At 36.2% G+C, this 24,505-nt stretch overlaps 1 protein-coding gene across 2 annotated transcripts in view; it reads right to left on the bottom strand.

Annotated features, from left to right (window-relative positions):
- The window catches only part of QSOX2 (quiescin sulfhydryl oxidase 2), a 71,903-nt gene that overhangs the window by 28,794 nt on the left and 18,604 nt on the right, over positions 1 to 24,505 (bottom strand). The window contains exons 2-5 of one of the 2 annotated variants that reach the window (XM_069108371.1): positions 4,165 to 4,265; positions 2,592 to 2,640; positions 2,025 to 2,133; positions 1,727 to 1,817 (exon numbers count right to left, since the gene is read on the bottom strand). In XM_069108371.1, the coding sequence (XP_068964472.1) occupies positions 1,727 to 1,817; positions 2,025 to 2,133; positions 2,592 to 2,640; positions 4,165 to 4,265 (350 nt within the window). The remainder of the gene's footprint in view (positions 1 to 1,726; positions 1,818 to 2,024; positions 2,134 to 2,591; positions 2,641 to 4,164; positions 4,266 to 24,505) is intronic. The other variant, XM_069108372.1, reaches the window with a different exon arrangement.

Here is a 24,505-nt window from a genome sequence, read left to right as displayed (position 1 = left end):
CTCTTCAAAGAGCAGAAGAGTTAAACTAATTTGTCCAAATCTTAAGCACCTCTCTCTCTGTCTCTGTGTCTCTCTCTCTCCCGCTCTGACCATTTGTGGGCAGCTGGGTGGCTTAATGGATAAAAAACCAGGACTGAAGTTAAGAAGATCTGAGTTCAAATCTGGCCTTAGACACTAACTAGCTGTGTGACCCTGGGCAAGTCATTTAATCCTGCTTGCCTCCTTTTCTTCATCTGTAAAATGAGCTGAAGAAAAAGGCAAATCGGGGCGGGGGAGGGGTGGCTAGGTGGCACAGTGAGTAAAGCCCCGGCCCCAGAGTCAGGAGGACCTGAGTTGGGTTCTGGCCTCAGACACTTAACACACACACACACACACACACACACACACACACACACACACACACACACAGTAACCTTGGGCAAGTTACTTAACCCCTATTGCCCAAAAAAAAAAAAAACCCCCCCCCCCAAAGGCAAACCACTCCAGGATCTTCGCCAAGAAAACCCCAAATGGGGTCACAGAGAGTTGGACACAACTAAACAACACGGAGAATGAAGAAGAAAAACAAAAGGCCAGGATAATCCACAAACTGCAACATCTGCCCCTACAAAGTTTTCTTGTCTTTCCTAAGAAGAGGATTCTCAGAAAACATTAGTCCCTTATCCTTACAACTTTGTCAAAGTTTAATTTGGATTATGACAAAATAGTACATTTCTACAGCCTAAAAATGAGTCCAAAGTGTAGAAGGACAATACAAAAATATCTCATTTTTTATAAAGAAAGTAGTTAAAGTGCTTAGATATAAATAAGTTTTCTGAAATAGCCTTAATGACAATGAACCTAAAATAAGGAAAGACATCTAAGAAAGAATTCAAATGGTCAGAAAAACTACAAATTATCTTTGAACTTTAAACATGAAATCTCTGGTCTTATATTTAAAACCTTTCTGGCTGGTTAAGCCTCAATTCAATTCAATTTAACAAAGACTAAATGCCTACTAACTGCAAAGTACTATCATGAGAGATGGAGATACAAAGAAAAAGTTTCTGTACCTAAGAAGCTTTGATGGGGGAAGATATAAGTAAGTATAAGATAATTTGAGGAGAGAGAAAGAACTAATAACTGAGGGTATCTGGTAAGACGTCATGAAAGAGGTGGTACCCGAACTGAGCCTTAAATAAAGATAAGGATTCTTTAAAAGAGGAAGAAGAAAGCCAGGGGAACTTCAGAGGTCACCATCATATGTTGATGTATACCATTCCCCAAATACCCTATACTTATGCTTACATATGTACATACACACATGCACACACATACATAAAATACACACACATATGTACATATACCTATATACACACATATGTGTATATACATATACTATCTCTCCTTATTGTAAGTTCCTTAAGGGCAGGGTCTATTCCATTTTTATCTTTGTATCCCTAAAGCCCAGCACAGTGACTGGCAAATAATAGGCATTTAATAAATGCTTACTTATATATTGATTAATATGGAAGATGCAAAGTCAAGTATGGAAAATAGCTAATAATACAATTTAGATAGAATGCAGGGTATATGAAATGAAATAACAAGAACTAAGACTGAAAAGATGTCAAAACTAATTATGAAATAGCCAACTACTTCTGCATATGAATTCTGATTGTACAGTACTGAAACCATGGTTTGATTTTTTTAAAAATGAGGTGAAATGAAAAAAATTATACGGTACCTCTCGTCCAACATATGAGTTATTGCTTTCAAATAAAATAGCAATGTAGCGACCACCACTGTCTTCCAAGAGGGGAGAAATGTCACTGGACCTTTCAGGAGGAAAAATAAAATAATTTAGTCTACAAAGGAGCTTGGCTACCTCTCCACCATCTTAAAGTAGTCACACAGTCCAAGAAACTTTGCATTAAAAGGGAACTTAGCAGTCCTTTAACAAAACCTCTAGCAGCCAAACTAACCCAATTTAAGTTGGAATAGAAGCCTGAAACCTGAGTCTAGCAAACAACCAATATGCTTACGTAACAGGGTCCAAAGAGGGACAAGCAGGAGGTCTGTTTCCTTGGGTATGATTCTGGAGGAAATCAATCATTGTTTGCCTTACTGTCTGTGGTTCTCTATCAATTCCTGCTGAAAAAAAAAATGAAACCACTACTTACTTTTCTAAATGGTAAACACCAAACACAATGGAAAAATACAAATCTTTTATTGAATTTCCTAACTTGTTCTCTAAAATAAATAACAAACAGGTCACAGTACTGAAATATGCAAATCTACCTCCAGGGGTTATATAATGTGAACATTCTAGCCCAGTGATGTTAAGTAGGTGGGCTGCAATATTCCTGAGTAGATTAAAAGTAATTGGGAAATATTTAACAAAATAAATAAAAACAGAATGGAACATAGATGCTAACATGTGGTTTTCTAGGTTGATACACAACCTGCAGGGATCTTTGTGTATGGTTTACTCCTCCATCCTCACCCCTCCCTTTTTCTATTTGAGTTTAATATGGCCTAAGGACCATTTAAATGCAAAAGCTTACAAAACAACCCTAGTCTATTTCAAATACAATGATCCATATTCATACCTTTGTAATTTTCTCCAGTTGTGAATTCCTTTGTAAATGCTTTAAAATACTGAGGAAAAAATGCAACAAAAAAGAAAAATTCTTACTAATAGATATTACACAAGTAATATATACAACCTCAAATGTTCACCTTTACAACTATAGCTCTTTGAACAATTTTCTCCAAAAATGGCTCAGTGAATTTAAGAATTTTTCCATTGGCATTGATGCATTCAAAATTATAGTATATGTCTTAAACTATGACATGACTTAAAATAATATTCCTGTTCATATAAGCAACTAGATTTTTAAATTACCACACATTCAGAAACTGTTGTTTTTTTCTGACCAGTCCAGTGAGAAATAAGCCTAGGTAATGGTTTAAAATGTGAAAGTGGTTAAGAATAACTCACATTTATGAAGTTCTTTAAGGCTTAACAAAGTATTCTCCCCACAACGATCTTCTCAGGTGGGAAGCAGAAGTATCTTCACCCTCATTTACTGATGAATAAACTGAGGCTCAATAAAGTTAAATGAATTACAAACTTTGTACCCTTAGCTATCAGAAATGGGACTTAAAGCCAGGCCTTCTAAGTAAGTCTGATTTCAACAATCCTTCCACCATAGTATTATGCCTGTACATCTAAACAGCTATGTTTTAAAGTCAATTTAGCTGCAACAATATTTTCATATTGTTGCCAGGTCTAGGGAATCTCTCATTCCAGTTAAACATAGACCCATAGTGTGTTAGAACTGGAAGAAGCCTAAGAGATAATTCAGTCTAATCTCCCTCAAAGAGGCTGTTTCTTGTTAAGATGTCATAGCAAGCTAATGGATTTATTTTGAAGTTAAAAAGGCCCTTTTAATCAATGATTTTTCTCATAAAATCGGTTAAAAGGCATTTTACATTTTGGAAATATCTATGCACATAAGTGTAGGCATATAATTGACTTACCAAATAGGGATTTCCAACTGTGAAACAAAACAAAACAAAACCAGGCTTCTGGTTGATCCTGTTCCTTTTGTTTAAGCTTAAATTGAGAGGGAGTCATAAAGCTCGAAATTTAAACTGTGCCCTCTAGTGGGAGGAAAAAACACAACCTTGTCTTAACATATTAAGTGATCAGCCACCACAGTGTTAATTGTACCTCAATTATCCTTAGCAGAATTAGCTGGTATTCTTAAAACCATAATAAGTTTCTTTGCCTCTAATTTTAAAAAATCATTAAAAACAAACACCTTTCTTTGCAGAGTTACTTACTATATATTCTATCAACATTTACTTCTGTATTCCAGGCTCTTTCTTAAAAGTTTTTAAAATGAGGAAATAATTGAGCAAAAACATAGTACATTCTGGTGGGAACTTAGGGTGAGGTGAAGCATTTGTAAAACACACATAAAGCCTTCTTATCATTTTAAGTACTTGGCCAAAATGGTAAGAATAAACTGCAGGCATATAAATTTAATGAGTTGCAATTTGGATGATATTTCTTACAAAAAAAAATCTGACAGGTGGTAAAATAGCAGAAATAATAAGGACAGATGCATTAATTCAAACATGAAGTACAAATAATAGGGTGGATAAACAACTCACCCTAAAAGTTGGGTAAAAATGAATATCATAGTCCCTGCAGGTGTCATAGTTTTCTTCTGCAGCACAATCCAAGACAGCGACTCTAATGGCAGAAGCCCAGTCTGAAAAAAGAGAGTGGGAATTATAAGGAAGCTCAGGGACAGCACGAGTCTGAGGGAGAGCTCCTAACAGTGGCTATCCCTCAGAACTCTGTCCTGGGCCACCTTCTCTCTATACTCTCTTTTCTTAGTGATTTTATTGGTTCAAGGATCATCACTACAGAGATTATGCCCACATTTCTATGGGGGCCCTAATCTCTTTTAAGCTCCAAGTCTGTAAACATCCAGTCTTAAGTGCTTTCTGCACAGTTCAACCCAGTTGTCCCATAGGAATTTCAAAATCAGCACTCCAAAAGAGAATTCATTAGGTTTCCCCCAATCTTCCCTTCTTTGGAATTGCTATCCTATTTTTTTCTTTTTTAAGCAACTGGGGTTAAGTAACTTGCTCAAGGTTACACGGCCAGTTATTTTGTATGGGTGCCAAGTATCTGAGGCCAGAACCGATCCCAGGTCTCCCGACACCAGGGCAAGCACTCTTACTCATTGCGCCACCTGGCCGCCCCTGCTACCCTATTTCTGCTCGGGACACTATTATCCTTCCAATTACCCAGGTTCTCAACCTTGGAGTTATCCTCCACTTTTACTCTCTCTCTTCTACCCAACTCCAATGACTTGTGGAATCTTGATGTTTCCACCTCCACCTCTGTGTCTTTCAACTCCAATGGCCACACTACTCTCCTTCAGGCCCTATCATGTTTCTCCCAGACTATTACAATAGCTTCCTAGAAAGCGGTCTCCTTGCTTCTAGCGTCTCTCCTCTCTAATACAGTCTCCACACAGTTGCCAAGTAACTCTTGAAGCACATGCCTGACCACTTCACTCTTTGACTCACAAAGTTGCAGTGTATTCCTATCATTTCATAGCATAGAAAACAAACTGCCCCATCTGTCATTTAAAAGTCCTTAACAATTTGCCTCCCACCTATCTTTATCTGACAGCACACCTCCCCAGTTACTTTGTATTTCCCTGTTAGCATTGTCTTTACTTAAATGTGTACACACTGTTTAACCCCATAGAATGTTAGTTCCTTAAGGGCAGGCACTCTCTCATTTTTGTTTGTTTGTATCTTCTTTGTCTAGCATATTACCTTGCAGATAATGAGTACTTAAGCACCTGTGGACTGATGAAATGATTTTACTTGAAAGATTATGAGCAAAAAGGATCAAAAATTGTTAGGTTTCTGCTTTGAGGAAACAAACACTGCTGCTTTTCAGTTCCTCAATTAAATACATTAATATAATTTTCTGTCAAGTGCATAAGACATATAAAAACCTCTAACGGAATGGATGCATCTTCTATCATAGATGGTAACAGAGAAAACTGAAATTTGCTGAGTTTGCAGATCACTCAGCAGCTCAGCAGCAGTCTCCTAATTAAACTCACAAAGTCAATGATTTGATTGATGAAAGGTCTGTTAACAGAAACCGCAGTTAAAGGACACTATCTGATACAGCTAGAGATATACTAAACAAGTGTTTACAGATGTGGTAAACAAGTATTTACAGGGTGTGGTTTAGAAAGTTGGTCTTTTAAGAACAGCTGCAAAATTCTCATTCAAATAAGAGTAAATATAAAACTTCGCAAATACAAGTAACTGGGGTACCAAATCAAATATATTTCTGGCATGTAATATTTTTCTCCTTACTCTCATACTTAGGAAGAGAAGGTAAAATGGACATTTTTCCTTTTTCTTTTGTAAGTAGACAATTTTTTCCCCCTTGAACTAGGAAATGAAAATTATTTGGTAATAATCATTCATAGACTTTAACTCTACTATTTGTTGAGTTTTCTTTGATGATCTCTAGATTCTTAAGCAAAATTACCTCTTTAGTCTGACTTTAAAGCATACATTAAGGTCTTGATGGAAAGCTTTGGGTCTTTGAAACATGGAAGAAAATTTAATACCTGATTTTGAATTTCAGGCTCAACTTAGAGTTTTGTGGCAATGGACAAGTCAGGTCACTTCACTGTGTCCTAATTTTCTCACTTGTAAAATGGGGATAATGATATGCTACTTACTTCACAGAATTGTTTTGAGAAAAACACACTGTAAGCTTTAAAAGGTGTAATAACAATTATAAACATCATCATAATCACCATTATCTTCATCGTTATCTCAAACAGTCAATTTTCTTTGGGCATTTTTGTGATGTGCTTTCTAGTTCTGTTGTCACAAACTACAGAAAGAAGCATGAAAATATGAGATGAAGATCAAGAACATGGTGAATTTAAAATTAGCCACTAAAACTATATACATTTGCATATCCATGTATATGCAGCATTCAATTATATTTTCCACCTGATTCATCAACTTTCTTAAAACATAAATAGTTCTTTTTGCTCTTGTAAACATTAGGTAAGTTAAGTATATATGTAAAAAATTCATGGAAATAAAATGAAGGCATTGTCTCTATGATCAATAGGTAAATAATGTACATGCTACATGTTAGTTGAACAAGTTAAGCCAATTCATTAAATTTGGCTATGTTAAATGGATCAGAGGAAAAAAGAATATGACAAGAACTGCCCTGGATCACAGGTTACATCCTTCTGTATTTTCAAACTGCACAGAACTACAGAACAGCTAAAACTCTCATCCAATTGATATAACAGATGGCAACAGAATGGTGAAAAGAAGTCATTTTTAAGTAGTATAACCCACTGTCAAGACTTCTTTCAGACTACAGTATTTATGTATAATAAGCAACAACTTCTATGTGATACTTTTTTAGAGCACTTTCTCATCTGTCATCTTAACTCCTTCCCCCTCACCCCCAAGCTCAGTCTAATCATCTTCCACCTAGTTCAAAGTCACTTCCTCTACAAAGTCTTCTTTGACTAACAAGAAGAAAGGTGTCCCATTCTGCCTTAACGAGCATCTCCCATGGCATTCCCTTCATTCACCACCCAAGAAACTACAGAATAATACAGTATAATATGAATTGGAAGGAACTTCCTTAATGATTTTCCAGTTCAAAGTCCCTCATTTTACAAATAGAGAAGCTGAGACTCTGTCTTGTCCTAGGTCCCAGAAAAAGTGGCAAAGTCCTTTTCCTTTGCAATTATACAACTGTTTACATATACATTGTTTAAGCATGGTTTGGCTGATGGTTCATCCTTGTAACATTTGTCCTCTACTAAACTTCTACTCTGACGTCTCATTATGGCAAGAAGGTTACCTAGACTTTTTAAAGGATATGCCAGAAAAAGTCAAGTTCAGCAGGTCCTATCAATTTAATTTAATTCAACAAGTTATTTGTTAAATTCCTACTTAGAGCCAGGTATTGTGCTAGGAACAAAGACAAAAGAAAAAAGAAATATTCTTGCCCCAAAGGGGCTTATATTCTACTATGAGGGAAAAAATAACACAGGTAGGTAAACAGGAAATAGAAGATGTTAAAAGTAATTTGGGGGGGGGAATCAAAATAATTGGGGAGGGGAGCTTTGTAACAATCTAAGGAATGAAGAATGGACTCATGTAGGGAGGTGGCACTTCAGGTGAGACCAGAAAGGAAAAGCTTGGGAAATCCAGAAGGTTGTTGCAAGAACTGACACCATTCCAGACAAGGGGGCCAGACAAGGCAAAAGCACAAAGATGAGATGGATTGTCATGTTCAGGGATTAGCAAATATGTCAGTAGTTTGGCTGGAAGATATGGTGAAGAAGGGGGAGTCATATGACTCCAGTCTGGAAAGAGAGGTTGAAGCCAGATTGTGAAGGGATTTAAATGCCAGAGGAGTTTGTATTTTACCCTTGAGGCAACAGGGAACCACTGAAGTTTTTTGCCCAGGGAAGAGAAAGAGGTAAGACCTGTGATTTAGGATCAAAATAAAGGTAATAAGGTCCTGAACTATCATAGTAACCATGTAAATGGAGAAAGAGGGTCATATATAACACAATGGAGATTAGTGGAAGAGATGAGGATGACTCTGAGGTTGAGAAATGAGGTCCCTGGAAGAATGGTGATACTCTTGATAGAAAAGGGAATTTAAGAGAAGTGGATTTGGGAGGAAAGAATGAATCTTCTTATGGATACACAAAGTCTGAGATACATACAGGACATCTAAGTGGAGATGTCCAGTAGGCAGGACTAGAACTCAGAAGAGATGAGGACTAGCTATACAGATCTGGGAAACATCTAGATAGAGATGGGACTCATGGAAGGTGATGAAAGGAGAGACAGAGATAGACAGGGACAGGGACAAGGAGGGGCTGGTCACTGTCAAAGGCTATAAAAGTCAAGAAGGATGAAGACTAAGAACAGGTCATTGATTTTTAGCAATTATGAGACTGTTGATGACTTTGGAGAGCAGTTTTAGTGTACTAGTGAGGTCAGAAGTCAGAATATAAAGGTTATAAAGTGAATGGGAAGTAAGGATATGGAGACAGTGAATACAGACAGCTTTTCCAGGAGATTGGCTGCAAATGGGAGACAATATATAGGATAATAGCTTAAAGGGAAGTCAAGAGAAAATATGGGCTTATCTTAAAGAGACAGGAGGTAAAAGAAGGAGCTCACAATAGTTGAGGTTAAGGTAGACTCAATTTTTTTTTCAGTATGAGACTAGGTCCTCTGCTAAGAGAAGGGACTAGTGCAGAGAGACTGAGGATATGAAGGTCTGAAAAAAAGCAGTGTGGGAAGCACAACAGAAAGTCAACCAGGGAAGAGTAAAAAGACTGGTATGTAGCAGTGGGGATCCAATTGAGACAATGTAACATAAATTTGCAGTGGACTCAGAAGCATAAGAGTTTTAGATGACAACTTCCTCCATCAGTGTTAGGCCAAACAAAAGAGGAAAAGGTGAATAAAAGCAAGTAAACAGAGTTAGGGTTTGGAAAGAGATGAGTGGCAATAAAAAAAGGGGGAAGGGAAGGAGAAAGGGATTCAACAGTTAAAGAACAACAAAAAGTATAACTGGTTAATTATAAAGTCAACATTTTGATGGAAGGAAAGTAAGCCTAAAGCAAAGGTGGTTGCCTGGGAAATCAAAGAAGTGGAGTGATCTGATCCTTGCTGACCTTCTTGCAGTGTTGAAGACTGGATCACTTTCTTCTGGATACTCTCTCCTCTCCTGGTTTTCACAAAACTACTCTTTCCTGATCCTTCTTGTTTCTGTCTGATCACTCCTTCTCAGGTTGCTCTGCTAATTCTTCATCCATATCTTGCCTACTAAGTGCTATCTTTTCAATCTATTCTCACTTGGTCATTTCATTAGCTCTCTTGGGTTCAATGATTAACTTTATGCTTATGATTTCTCCATCTATATATTCAACCTTAGTCTCTCTTCTCAGCTATAGTCACAAATCTACAATTGCCTCTTGAAAATCTTTAATTCTATGTTGCATAGGCATCTCAAAATGTCTAAAGCAAAACTATCTTTCTACACAAATACTTCCTTTTTTGAACAACTATTTTCCCAGTCATCCAAGGGTGTAACCTCATCATTATTCTGAACTCCTCACTCTCACTCACAACACATATCCAATTCATTGCCAAATCTTGTCATTTCTACCTTCACATCATCTTTCATATATGTCCCCTTCTCTCCACTCAAACAACCAATACTTTGATTCAGACCTTTATCACCTTTCATCTAGACTGGAAACAGCCTTTTTAACTGGTCTCCTTGCCTCAAGTCTCTCCCAACTCCAATTCATCCTCCAATCAGCTGTAAAAGTAATTTTTTAAGAAAATAGGTTTGACTATATCATACACATATATGCATCCTGCTTAACAAGATACAGGTGGCTATTACCTGGGTTAGAGGGGGAGGGAAAGAGAAAGAAAGAGAGACAGAGAGAGAAGTATACCCCTCTGTTTCGCATTTAAAGCTCTTCATAACTTGATCTCCAGTCTTCTTGTAAAAGGTCTAGCTAATATTTTCAGCAATGCAATGATCCAAGACAACTGAAGGACTTATGAAAAATGCTATCCATCCCCAGAGAAAGAACTGATGATGTCTGAATACAGAATGAAGCATACTTTTTTTTTAACTTTTTCTTGAAGCTTTTTTTCTAATCTCTTTTCTTTCATAACATGACTACTATGGATATGTTTTGCATGACTACACATGTATAACCTATATTAAACTGCTTGCCTTCGCAGTGAGGGGTGGGGTGGGAAGGAAGGAAGGGAGATAATTTGGAACACAAAGTTTTAAAAATGAATATTAAAAGTTGTTTGTACATGTAACTGGGGAAATTTTAAAAAATACATAAATATAAAAAAGGTCTAGCTAAACTGGTTACAAATATAGCTAGGTAATTTTTTTTATTACAATGACATTTTAGTGTACAGAAATTTGCATCTAAACTGACATGAAATTATTTAAAACCATGACTGATGACCTGATGATTTCATCTGATCTTAGTCATTTCTGAGGCAGTAGGCTTCATAAAATATAAAGTTGTTACCATCTTTGGCATTAGTTCAGGCCTTGTGTGTTTCTCACTTGCATGGTTTCTTTGTATCCCTACTACAGACAGCTTAGTTCAGACATTATAATTTGTATCTAGATGACTAACAACAGCTTCCTAGATGGTCTCCCTTCTCTCAATCCTGATCTAATTCCTTCTGTTAATGGTGTTAGTCCACTGATTAGAAACCTTCAAAAGCTCTCCACTACCTATATAATAAAGCCCATACTTCTCACCCTAGAATGTAAGACCTCTCAAAACCTGATCCCAATCTTCCTTTCCAATATTCTAATTTATTTTCTATGTGAATCTTCTGCTCTAGCCAAACAAATCTGATGTGTTACCTAAACACACTGGGTCCTTCTGCTTGCGACTTCACTAATTTAGAACGTCCTTGTATACAACCTACCCCCTTGTAATGTAAGGCCAAAAGAAGGCAACTTCCCAGGTTCGAAATACCAGCATAGGTGCTCTCTATTTTATTCAGTAACAAACCCAGAACAGAGAAGATCAAAACATGACATCATTCAAAATACAGCATTTACTAAGTGTGATTAAATAATCTCCAAGGCCTACCCCATCCCAGGACCTTCCAATCATTCAATCAATTACAAAGTCTCTGTTCTAAATACTTCTCCACCCCTAGGCTATACCTTAATTAAGTCCACCACAAAGCCCCTCTTCTCAAATGGAGATTAGTTTCCAAACATAAGTAAAATACATTCATTTGCTCAACCATAGAACACAAAAAGGTCAAAAGTTCCCCACCCCTGGATCACAATTGAATCTACCCCAGAGTTACATCAAGTTTAAACACAGCACTTAATACCCAAATGGAGGTCTTTTCTTCATCTTGACACGAGGCAAGTTCTCAGCAATCTTAGTTCCTGGGGAGACAAGGCTTAGCAAGGCCATAAGATACATTGCCAGTCCCTTCATGAATTTATCCTCTGTCTGTAGAACAGTCCTAGAACCCCTGAACACATTAGCAAAGCCCTCTCCCAGGATTTCTGTAAACATACAACAAGAAAATCCTTCTTCAGGGCTTCTGAACCAACAGAAAGGCTCCCAGACCCCTGCAACAACAGCACTGTCCTTCACCAGTGGACAGTATTCATTCTGTCTGCCGGACAGTCTCCAGACCCCTGCAACAACAGCACTGTCCCTCACCAGTGGACAGTATTCACTCTCAGTACTGTCCCTCACCAGTGGACAGTATTCACTCTCTGTCTGCAGGACAGTCTCAGGCCTTCTTAACCAAATGTCAGGTTCCAGGACTTCTTCAACAGGACAGTCTTTCACCAGTGGACAAATCTGGCAAAATAACATCAAAACAGACAGACAAAGTACCAGCAAAACATCCATGTCTCCTCAGTCCTTGGCAGCTCAGGGGGCAGGTCTCAAAAGTCCAGGGCAATTCAAAGCGGCCACCAGCAATCCTCTTAGTCTCTCTCTCTCTCCACGAGGTGCTGCTTCCAAAAAAGATCTTCCGCCTCTCTCCAGTGTCTCTCCAAATCTACGTCACCAGCTCCTCCCACTTCAGGACTTTCTTTTCACATCAACAAGCCCATCCCACAGGTGGGATTAACAAACTCTGGGTTTTAATACAATCAATTTGAAAACCAAGCCAATACAGGGGAATCTTTAATTGCCATTACTATCACACCCCTTTAATCCAAATTTGATCCATTTTCCCTGAAGCAGTTCATATCCCACATCTTCTATAAAGTCTTCCTTGACCATTCAGCCTTCTCTGAACCATGGCAATTACTGTCTATATAATTCATTTGGCAAGTAATCACATACAGGTTTGTGATCATTTCTGCTGTTGTCTTCAAATGTCATTTAAAGGTCTCATTTGATATTTTACTTTTCACATCTTTATGACTCCTCTTCCCCACTATACTATAAGCTTCTTGAGGGCAGGGATCCTGAAAACTTCTTTGTAATTTATACAATAGTGCCTTCCATTTACAAGACCCTCAATTTTTAAAAAAACGTGGATTCAAAAATTTTATCTTTCCCATTATATGCAATATGCATATAAATATACACATATGTATGTATACATATATGTGTGTGTATACAAATAATTTGGCATTAACATAGCACTTGAAGATTGGTGGTCCAAGAAAGGTTTTAAGTATTTAAATTCTTAGAACAGTATAGCTTTGGAAGTCTCTGCATGAGTGGTCAGATTAACTATTTTAAATAAATTCTACTAGTAAATCTGATTAAACAACTACAATTCTGTATACTAGTTTACTTAATTATTTCATTGAATTTGCCGGGTGTCTGAGTGAACAAAGGAGAACTAGTTATTTCATAGGCATAGTGGAACAACATTAAGAACACTGTATCTGGAGCTTGTTGATTAGCATGCAAGCCCCATTATGCCACTTACTAGCCATGTGAACTTGGGAAGGGCTCTTAATCTTTTTTGGTGCTTTTGGACTCATTCTCACCAAGTGATATAACTGAAATGACACATGGTGAATCATGCAAATAGCTTCAAGTGGTTCCACCTGCAGGTAATATTGTGAGGAGGCCTTCCATGGATGGAAGGAAGGAAGGAAGGAAGGAAACAAGCATTTATTAAGTACTTGACCATGTGCCAGGCACTGTGCTATGCATTTTATAAACATTATTTAATCACATATTTACAACAATCTTGGGAGGTAAGTGCTACTATTATCCCCATTTTACAGCTGGAGAAGCTGAGGTAGACAGAGGTTAAATGACTTGCCCAGGATCACACAACTACTAAGTATCTGAGGTCAGATTTTAAATCCAGTCTTCTTGATTCCAGGTCCATCACTCTATCTACTGTGTCACCTATCTTCGTGGAATTTTAATAATCAATTAATTAAGAAACTAAAATCTTTCAATTTTGCATTACCAAAAGACAAAGCAAAAGAGGTAAAGATGCTCACTTGATTATGTATGTATGTATGATGCTGAAGTTGATGTTATTAAAAGATTTGTTACTTTACCAATCTATTGATGACAATACTACCATTAAGAGAGATTTTCAATATAATTGACAAAGTTTTAATGAAAATGATACATTCTGGGAGAATTGAGTTAAACCAATTTAGCTTAGTTGATAACATGTCAAAACAGATTTTAGAAGCACAACTTTGTTTTTTAAAATCAGTTTTATTTTAAAAATACAAAATCTGTTAAGAACTTCTTTCCCTTTCCTTAAAACACAGAACAATCTTTTCAACCTCATATTTTCCCCCTCACTTAAAAGTATTTTATTTTTTCCAATTAAATGTAAAGATAGTTTTCAACATTCACTTTTATAAGATTTTGAGTTCCAATATTTTTCTTCCTCCCTCCTTCCCCTCCCCAAGATGGCAAACAATCTGATATAAGCTATACTTGTATAATCGTATCAAACATATTTCCATATTAATTATGTTGTGAAAGAAAACTCAGAAGAAAAGGGGAAAACCATGAGAAAGATAAACACAACTTTAAAATGAGGCCCCTTATGCAATCTAGATATAATGCATGCTTCCTAATCATTTGAATTGAGATAAAGGAGAGAGGACTTATATACAGTTTTTCAAATCATGACAAGAGCAGTAAACTATGAAAATCAGTACATCACAGGGAAGGTTCTTTGCAAAATTATATGATGACAGGGAGCACAGCACAGGGCACTTCCCATATTATTGCAAAACACCTAGCTTTCTCATGCCAAAGCATTTCAAAGAGTGTTGGAGTTTAAAAAATAAAAAGAATAAAATCTTATTTTTCTTATCATATCATATTTTTCTTATCATATCAAATATCAGGAAAGTTAATTTTATGACAAAAATTTCTCCCTTAAACTTGAATATTTAGTGGATACTTCTGAAAAGCTGAGAATTCTAAATAAATCAATGTAAAATCCTCAACTGCATACCTTGATTTAAAAAAGATAAAATGCCTACATTGATTTTGTTACTTTTATGAAAGTTCAAAAATATTTTTACATTTCCCAATTTTAAAAATGTCTACTTTGTACATGAAATAAAAGAAAGTCAAGAGTTGATTATTAATCATTTGACAAGTATACAGAAGCAATTATCATTAAATTATAAAGACCTATAGATATTTCTAAACACAAGTGGATAAAGAACCCATCTGTAAAGGACAAATATGATACTGTTGGTCTTACTGCATCTGAAAAAGAACAGTCAATAGACTTGCCTTGTGATAGTTTACTAAAATAACTGTTTGAGCCAGAAAATCTCATGTTTCAGTTATGTCTAAATAATGAGTTTTGTCTTATCAAACAGAGGCACATGGTATGCATTTTATTACCATTCACATCTTATTTGTGTGATATGGGGTTTTCTGCTATAGCAAAAAAAACAAAAAACAGACAAGATGCCAATGTTTATCAATGACTGAAAAATCATGAGAACCAATATGAATAGCACCAGGTTTTGAGGAACTATACCCCCCCCCAAAAAGTCTACTTCTCATATCAATAATGATACCATTGTGATTATTATTTTACAAATTATAAATTAAAATGGTAAATGAATTTATAATAAATATATGTATAATACATTATTTTAGTGTTTGAGATTTATTTTGTAAAATTATAATAAATTTTAAATTTTATTTGAATAATCTATTAATAACTATTTTCACAGATGATTTTTATGAAAAGTCTGGGTGGAATGACTTTTTTTTTGTTAAAAAAAAAAGGAGGGAGCTTCACTACAAAGAGTTTGTATACCATTTCCTTAAAGTTCTATATAAATGTGAGTTATCACTATCATCATAAGGCTTTAGTACAATCTTTGGATTCCAATAACACAAATATGTGGATGACACTACTGAAGGTTGTTGTTAGGACCATTATAAAACAATGAATGTGGAAGTACTTTGTATCCACAAAGCATTAAATAATTATGAACTCACTATTACTAAATGCCAAAAAAGACAATAATAATATGGTTTTACACTTTTCCACAGACACCCATATATTACTAAGGAACATTAGAAAGGGGAATAAATTTCTTCAAAATTACTTTTCAGTATTATATTTATATATTAACGTATTATAATTTATAATTATATATTATATTTATATATTAACTTATTATAATTTATATAACATAACTTGTAAGTTAAATATAATCTAGCTTTCCACATTGAGTTTAGACAAAGAAAACCCCAAGTATGTACAAAATATTTCCCTTTTGTTTCTTTAGGTTCTAGCAGAGTACCTAGTACATAGTACACTTTAAAAAAAACTTATTGATTCAGTCACCATTCACACATATCCCATCCAATCAGCTACAAAACAACTCTTCTTACTCTGAGAAAAAGAACCAAAATAGGTGGAGAAACAGGAAATGGAGTCAAGGGAAGAAGCAAACAAGCATTTATTAAGCATCTACTAAGTGCCAGTCACTGTGTTAAGCACTTCACAAATATCTCATCTGATCTCACAATAATTCTAAGAGGCAGGTCCTATTATAAGATGAAAAAAACTGAAGTTAAGTGACTCGCCCAGGGTCAGAGAGCTAGTAAGTATGTGAGGCTGAATTTGAATTCAGGTCTTCCTGACTGTAGCCACCTGGCTACCCGTAACAGTATCAATATCAAACTCTAGTTAGGGCATATTCACTGCTGGGGAAAAGAGGAAGTGGACAATGACATTCACCAACTCATGACAATAATAAAGAACTGGTCCTAACCAATTTCCACACTGCCAGGGCAGCCAACTGTCTATGGCAAGGGTTCTTAATTTGGGGTCCATGGCCTCCCAGTGGGTCTTTACATAGATTTTAGGGTATCCATGAACTTGGAGGAGAAAAAATTTGAATATTTTCATGGATAGTGAAAATTTAGTATTTTGTAACCGAAATTTAGTATTTCCTTCAATTATTTAAAAATATTATTCTAAGAAGAGGACCACAAGCTTCACTAAACTGCCAATGGAATTCATGACACAAAAAAGTTAAGAATCTCTGATATAACTGAACCCCATCACTGTTGGCCCCTCAAATGTCTATTTTGTGGTCCCCTCAAAGAAATCATAAAAATGAGCCCTCACTATAATTTGATTGGAAAACACTGTCTATGTGGATATAGCACACAGTTTGACACCTGTGCTATATAAACACTATCTCATAATAATAATTAATAGCCAGTATGTATTTAATGCTTTAAAGTTTGCAAAACATTTCATACTGTCTAATTTGAGCCTTACAACAGCACTGTGAGATAGGTGTTACTATTATCTCCACTTTACAGATGAAGAAACTAAGGATAACAGAAGTTAAGTGACTTATCCAGAAAGACAAAGCTAGTATGTGAGTGAGGCAAGATTCAAACTAGGGTCCAGGTGACCTGACTCCAAGTCCAGCACTCTAACCACTGTATCACCTAACTCCTAGACTAACCACTTTTAGGACTCCACATTCCATTGTTATTTGTCTTCATGCAGAATGCATATTTGGTTGGCTAATAAAAGGTAGCACTATCAATCATGTTTTGGACATAAACATAATTACAATACTTCCAGGATCTGTGATCTCATCAATGAGGATGCTCCCACTCCTGACTCAAATAACTGTGCCTCACTATTTTAGTAGATTAAATTGTCTTGGGGGGTACCAGGACTGAAAAATTCATTGCTCTTTGGTCAGACTGTTGATGAGACTCTTTAAACTTAGCTTGATTGGTCTTTGGGATATAAACATACAGTGCTTCAACAAGCCCAAACATAAAGTCTTTTCAACTCGGCACAATCTAACAGAGTTTGTGTCCTATAAACTTAGCCTTCCAGAACCCAGGGTCCCTGCCATGCCACAATGAGGCACGGAAATAAGATTTTAAAGAAATACAATTATGCCACTGAAAATAAATGGTAGTTCAGTCCATCATATAGAACCAGACCCCTTTGCTGCTATCTCACTACATACAGTAAACTATTTTCATTAGTTAATTTTTGCCTAAATACAAAGGTTTATGCTTACACTTTTAAAAACTGCCTCATCTTGAAATTTTTAAGAAATTCGTTAAAGGGGTGCAGGGAAATATAGGCAATTTAAAGCAAAAAATGTCGATAAAAATCTACTAAATTTTTTTAAGTTTTAGATTTTTTTTTTAAGTTGGTAATTAGTCTTTCCCTTGGCTCATCAGGGAAATCCTACATAAGCTTAAAAATCAGCTGTAGTACATATGAACTGAAACATAGAATTAAGAATGTTACCACTTAAAAGTACAATAGCCAGCATGCTTTAATTTCTTATTTGCTATAAAACTGGAAGAGGGAAGTCAAATTGCTCAGTATGTCAATGCATGTGGCATGAGGCTGATGTCCTACATTTTTAGAAAGATTCCTATAAATGAACAAATGTATTTCAGAAGCTCTTCAAAGATAAAACACTTGTTAAAATTGCCTCTCCACTGGGGGCCATGAACATTTCAAGTTCAAACCCTGACTGGCAGTTATTCTGAAAGAAGACACCAAAATTTATCGGGGTCTTTGCTGTTGCTGTTATTGTTGTTGATGTGGTTGTAGTAAAGAAATTCTGCATGTTTAAATGAGGAAGGATGAAGCAGCTGATGGAGAATTTCAGTTACACAGACCATATCAACAGCTGAACACAGGCCAGCAGTAACTGCAAGCATCCCACAGCAGATGGAAGGGTATTCACAGGGACACAAAAGATACAACAGTCTATTTTATCAAATAAAACGCAAAAAAAAAAAATTTGGCTTCAGGGTATCTGTCTCATTCAACTTACACCACTCCCCCTTTTCCACCTGTCCAGATCCTGACCTACAATGAATACAGAAACACTATAAAACTAAATGCAAATAGGCTACTTTTATAACAATACAAGCCCATCCCCAGCTAAACACTTAGGTTAAAGAGCACCAGCTGGGAAGCGATTATAGTAAGTGCAGTTCCCTCACCACTGCCTTTTTTTTCTTTTTCTTTTTTCCTTTGGGGGGGGGAAAAGGTGGGGGGGGGGGAAGGTCACATAGTTTTTCATGGGACCTAGAAACCATGTTCTGTTTTTTTTTTTTTACTTCTGCATAGTACCAGATCTGTTTTTTTGGTATTAAATAATTTTAAAATTATCACAAAAATAGGTTTCCATACAAATGTAAGATAAAATGTATTTTGAAAGTTACTTCCAACCCAATCTGATTTTTAAAAAGGTGGGTACAGAAGATGGAAGTGATAGCAGGTAATGGAAGATTAATACTAAAGCTTAATAGGATCCTATGGTTTTTACTTGTTCATTTAAAGGAAAGTTACAGTTAAAAATGCTAAAGTTTAGAATGAGCAGAGGGTGGCAAGGAATGCCAAGGTTTGTTCTGTTTTGTTTTTAACTATGCTGCAGAAAAGAGGAGTACCAAAGAAACAATACTAACAGAAGATGGACATAAGGTTCAAACCTCATTTTGCTGTTGTTTTCTGTCAAAAAAAGTTAACTTTGAACTGGAAAGACCAGAACAAAAGTTGCTGTTAAACTGAAATCCTCATTAAGTAGAGAGATAATAAATAAGAGAGCACCTTGAGTCCTTGATAAGTTTAATTTACCAGGTCCTGACAAACTAACCCTGATGATCCTGAAAGAACTGTAAAATATAATTACTGAAGCAGTGATATTTAAGAGATGATGAAGAACAGAGGTAGGTGCTGCAAAACTGGTAAGGGCAATTTTTTTTTTCAATTTAAAAGAGGAGATTGAGTCTTCAAATTCTATCCCAGTGAGCTTAATGTCATTCCTAGAAAAAAAATCTAGAACACATAATTCAAGGGATGGTTAATTAACATCTAACAAAAGGAACAAGTGATCACAAAAATACAGCATGGCTCCATCAAGAACTATCTGTGCCATTCTAACCTGATTTTCTTTTCTGACAGGATTATTAGGCTGGTAGATCAGAAGAATACTACAAAATAGTTTACCTAAATTTTAGCTAAGCATTTGAAACCAGCTTTCATGCTATCATTGTGGATAATAACAGTAATAACAGCTAATGCTTATATAGTGCTTTAAGGATTAAAATGCTTTACATAAATTATTTCATTATAATTCATGTTTATTTGATTATGAGAATGCCCTGTAAGGTAGATGCTATTATCCTCATTTTACAGATGAGGAAATTAAGGCTCAAAGAGTGCAAATGAGTTGCTCAGGGTCACATTGCTAGTAAAATGATGGAGATATGTAAGCTAAAGGGCAGATAGCAACATTATTAATGCTAATAACAATGACTAACAGCTATGTAACTCTTTAAAATTTACAAAAAGCTTTAAAAATATTATCTCATTTTATCCTCACAGCAACCCTGGGGCATAGGTGCTATTATTATCCCTATTTTAGGACAAGGAAATAAGGCAGTCAGAGGTTAAGTGACTTGTACAGTATTATACAGACAATAAATGTCTGAGGCTAGATTTGAACTCAGATTTTCATGACTTCAAATCCAGTACTCTGTCCTATGGCTAGGGCTTCTTAAACTTTTCCCACTCCCAATCCCTTTCCTCTCAAATTTTGGCAGTGGTCCTTGGTGTTGTGAGGCCTGAGGGCATGTGTAGTGCAAAGTGTGCAGGCTTTGTGTTCAGAACTAAGGTTGCAATGAAGTTGTGTGATGCAGCATGGGTAAGCATTGCTAGAAGCACCTTGGATTCATTATACATTTGATTTTAATTAATTTTTGGTCGTTGCATGTTCAGAAACCTTTTACTGTTGCCAAATTTTTTGAGACCCCATATGGGGTCTCAACCCACAGTTTAAGAAGTGCTGTACTATGTCACTTAGCTGCCTAGTTTCAGAACTGGTTGAATGATCAGACCCAAAAAATAATAGGTATTAATGATTCTATGTCAACTTGGAAGCAGGGCTCTGATAAGGGTGCTTGCCCCAGGACTTCTCTGATTGTCCCTGTACTGCAGAATGTTTTTTTTTTTGGGGGGGGGGGGAGAAGGAGGATAGACAGCAGGGAGATTGGAAGATGAGAGGAAAGGAAGGCTAATTTATTTTTTTTAAGATATTTTAGTTGTTCTTATATTGCAGTTTCTTCAAACCCATCTAAAAATGAATCTTTGTTACAGTTAAAAAAAACTGGCTTTGTTCTATTTAACTTTTTTTAAAATCAATGACAAAGACGTGCTTGTCAAAACTGCAGATGACACAAAGTTAGGCAAGACAGATGGAGCTAACAGTAGATAACAGAAATAGTGTTCACAAAAATCTTCACAGCTTAGTACTTCATATGAACTAGCCATGTAGGAAGGTTTTTAACAGGAAGAAATGTTTTAAAAATCATCTTTACAAGCAAAACCACAGCAAGATAGAAGTTTGTTTGAAAAACATCTTTGAGCATTTTAGTGGATTATAAGCTCAATGATTAAACTGCTATATGGACACCAAAAAAGTCAACTTGATAAGAAATGACAAAAAATGAATTTAGAGAAACCTGGAAAGACTTGTATGAATTGATACAGAGAACAATTTATACAACAATTAATAACATAAATGAAAGGAATTTTGAGAGACTAAACAGATTCAGAATGATAAATGCAATGATTAATCATGACTTCAGAAAACTAATGATGAAACATGTGCTTCTTTTGTCAGGGCAGAAAGACAGACTGACTAAAGGTACAAAATAAGATATATACTTTCAGACATAGTCAATGTACAAATTTGTCACTGTTGACTCTTTATTCTAAAGGTAAATAAGCATTTATAGAGGGAGGAGGTGGAGAGAAAAAGTATATAGTGAGAGTTATAGAAAAAGAAAAAAGCATGCATGAAACATTAAAAAAAAAAAAACTAGGGGCAGCTAGGTGGTGCAATGAATAGAGAGCACTAGCCCTGGAGTCAGGAGGACCTGAGTTCAAATTCTGCCTCAGACACTTAACACACTTACTAGCTGTGTGACTTTGGGCAAGTCACTTAACCTCAACTGCCCTCCAAAAAGAAAAAAAAAAAACAACACGAGAGACAAGAGAGTAGAAGGTGAGCAAAGACAAGAGCAATGCTGCTACCAATGCAGTAATTTTCACATATACTTTAATAAGTAAGTTGTACATATTAGAATCATGGTATATACTATCTTCCTTTTCTATGAAAATTGATGTTTAAGTTCAGAAAAAAAATATTATCTTTTTAAAGCTAAATAAACTTTAGGTTACCTCCAGAAAGACACAAAATTGAGGACTAGGGAAGTGATAATGCTGCTTTAGTCTAGTCTAGTCAGATCACCTAGAGACAGCTGGTGGTGCAGCCTATAGAGTACCAGAGCTGAGATCTGGAAGATTCATCTTCCTGAGTTAAAATCCAGCCTCAGACACTTCCTAGCTGTGTGACCCTGGACAAGTTACTTAATCCTGTTTGCCTAAATTCCTCATCTATAAAATGAGCTGAAGAAGGAAATGCAAACCAGTGTCTTTGCCAAGAAAACCCAAATGGGGTCATGAAGAGTCAGACAAGGTTGAAACAACTTAACAAGTCAGACAATATCTGGATTACTGCATTCAAATGATCATTATACTATAGATTTAGAGCTGAAAGAGACCTTAGAGATCATCTAGTCCAACCAACCTCCTCATTTTATATATATATATATATACACACACATATATATATATATATAAAATATTTATATATAAATTATATATAATGTCAAGAACTTTATTTTTTCTGAGTCATCAGTAGCAGTAGTTGTTCAACAGGTAGGAACTCCAGTAACTGCCCCAAGGAGTTGCCAGGCCATATTTCCAGAGGACAAGCCTCCCTGGGCTAGGCAGGAAGCAGGACCAATTCTGAGGATATGTCACTCCTGGGGCTCTTGGGCTTACCTGCTCATAAGCTATAGCTGGTCAGTGGTTGGTGCGTGGGGTGTTAAGAAAAGTGAGCCCCTTCTGTTATTGCTCCTCTCTATGGTCAGTGGCTGGGAATGGGAAGTCATGGAGATTGCTATTCCCCAAACTCTCCCATTGAAGGTCCTAGACTATCTCAACATCAGAATCTGAAGGAAGGGAGTGGTCAAGTTGGTAGCAGAGCCTTGATTCATCTGGCACACACTGCCTCCTGTTTCTCACTCAGGGTGCTTTGCTGCTTCAACCAGATTGACTGACATATAGGTGGCAGTTGGCAGCTGGTAGGATAGCTAGTCTCTTCTCTATAAGAGTTACTTTCCCTGGCTGATGGAAGAAGATTCTGCACTAGAAACAGGGCCAGGGGTCTGGGGCACACTGCTGTTCTGGGTGGGGGCAGGAGGGAAGGGGAGGGGAGGAGGGTGTCTTGGGCCTATCTGCTCATTGGTGGCAACTGATTAGCACTTAGTTTTGCCTTAAATATTTTACAACCAATCACTGCCTCTCTTAAGGGAACTCTGATCATTTCAATGAGCAATCATGGCTCCAGAAAAATGGTGATGAATCTTGCTTTCCACTTCTTGGAAGAAAGATTATGGATTAGAGGTAGAGAAAGAGACATGCAATTTTGGATTTGACCAATATACATATTTTTTGCTTCATTATACTTATTTATATAGGAAGAAATTTTTATTTTTGGTGGGGAGCAGAGTTATGAGGAGGGAATAAGGGATAGTAATAAGTGATGCCAAAAATGAAAGAGAAGAATGTCAATAAAATATTTTCTTAGAACAGAGCAGAAGAAAGTCTAGAAAGGAACAGAAACAATCAGGGCAGCAGTGGAACTACAAAGTTATCTTTAATATGTACTTTTAAAAAATAAGATGTAATAAAGATTCACAGTGTCATATATAATCCTCTTTTTCTATTATTCTTTACATAAGGAAATGTTCATATTTGTTGAAGCTTATCAAGTTCATAATAACAAAAAATGTTTTCAGTAAAGAAAGTAGTTCAGCACTTTTAAGTAGAAGTGATTTAATTATCAAACTACTGATAAGATAGACATTCCAGGCAAAAAAAATCCCAAGCATCTGTTAAACTTCCAAGCACAAATACAATGGAAATTACTGATGATTTTTCAGCAATTTTCAAAATGGATTTGTGAAAACTAGATCAACAAACAGCTATCAAAAGGATATAAATAGATACTAGGATAACCAGGAGGCAGTCTTCAGAGGGAATTACTTTTGAGATCCACACTATTTTTTGAGTGCCAATTGTTCTCAATATCACTATGGATTCAATGTACCTTTTTTTTTTTTCCTTCTTTACTTGTTGAAGGGATAAGGGAGTTTCAAATGTGAAAACCCAGGGGCAGCTAGGTGGCACAATGAATAGATCATCACCCCTGGAGTCAGGAGGCCCTGAGTTCAAATTTGACCTCAGATACTTAACACTTACTAGCCATGTGACCTTGGGCAAGTCACTTAACCCCAATTGCCCTGCCCCTCCAAAAGAGCAAAAAAAAAAAAAGTGAAAACCTGGATACAAGACTAGTATTTCTAACATGGAATTTTTAAAACAGCAACTTTAAAAAGCCATCCTTATTTTGCACAGCACCACACATTTTAGTGTGAATCTGGTTAGCTCAGTGAGTCAGCATGGTGCTAAATGAAGACAAAATCATAGGCTCAGACCCTATGTGAAGTAGCTATAATGATAACTTACAATTATGTAGCATTTAAGCAAGCATGCATGCATTTATTAAGTAGGTACTCTGTGACAGGCACTGTGCTATTTGCTGGGAATACAAAACTAATATAAGTAGATACAAGATATAAGAAAAGTAACATCAGAAGTACCTGGAGGGCTCTTAACTAGAGAGATGAAGTCTTATGGAGAAGGCTGTCCTTGAATTTACCTTTGGAGGAAGCTAGAGATAATTGCTGAGGTGAGGTAG

This window comes from Petaurus breviceps, unplaced genomic scaffold (assembly GCF_028583685.1).
Source record: "Petaurus breviceps papuanus isolate PSGF00001 unplaced genomic scaffold, PetGlider_PUasm1.0 90383, whole genome shotgun sequence".
Lineage (NCBI taxonomy): Eukaryota > Metazoa > Chordata > Mammalia > Diprotodontia > Petauridae > Petaurus > Petaurus breviceps.
Note: the sequence above shows the minus strand (reverse complement) of the source record. Positions and strands in the feature narration are given on the sequence as shown.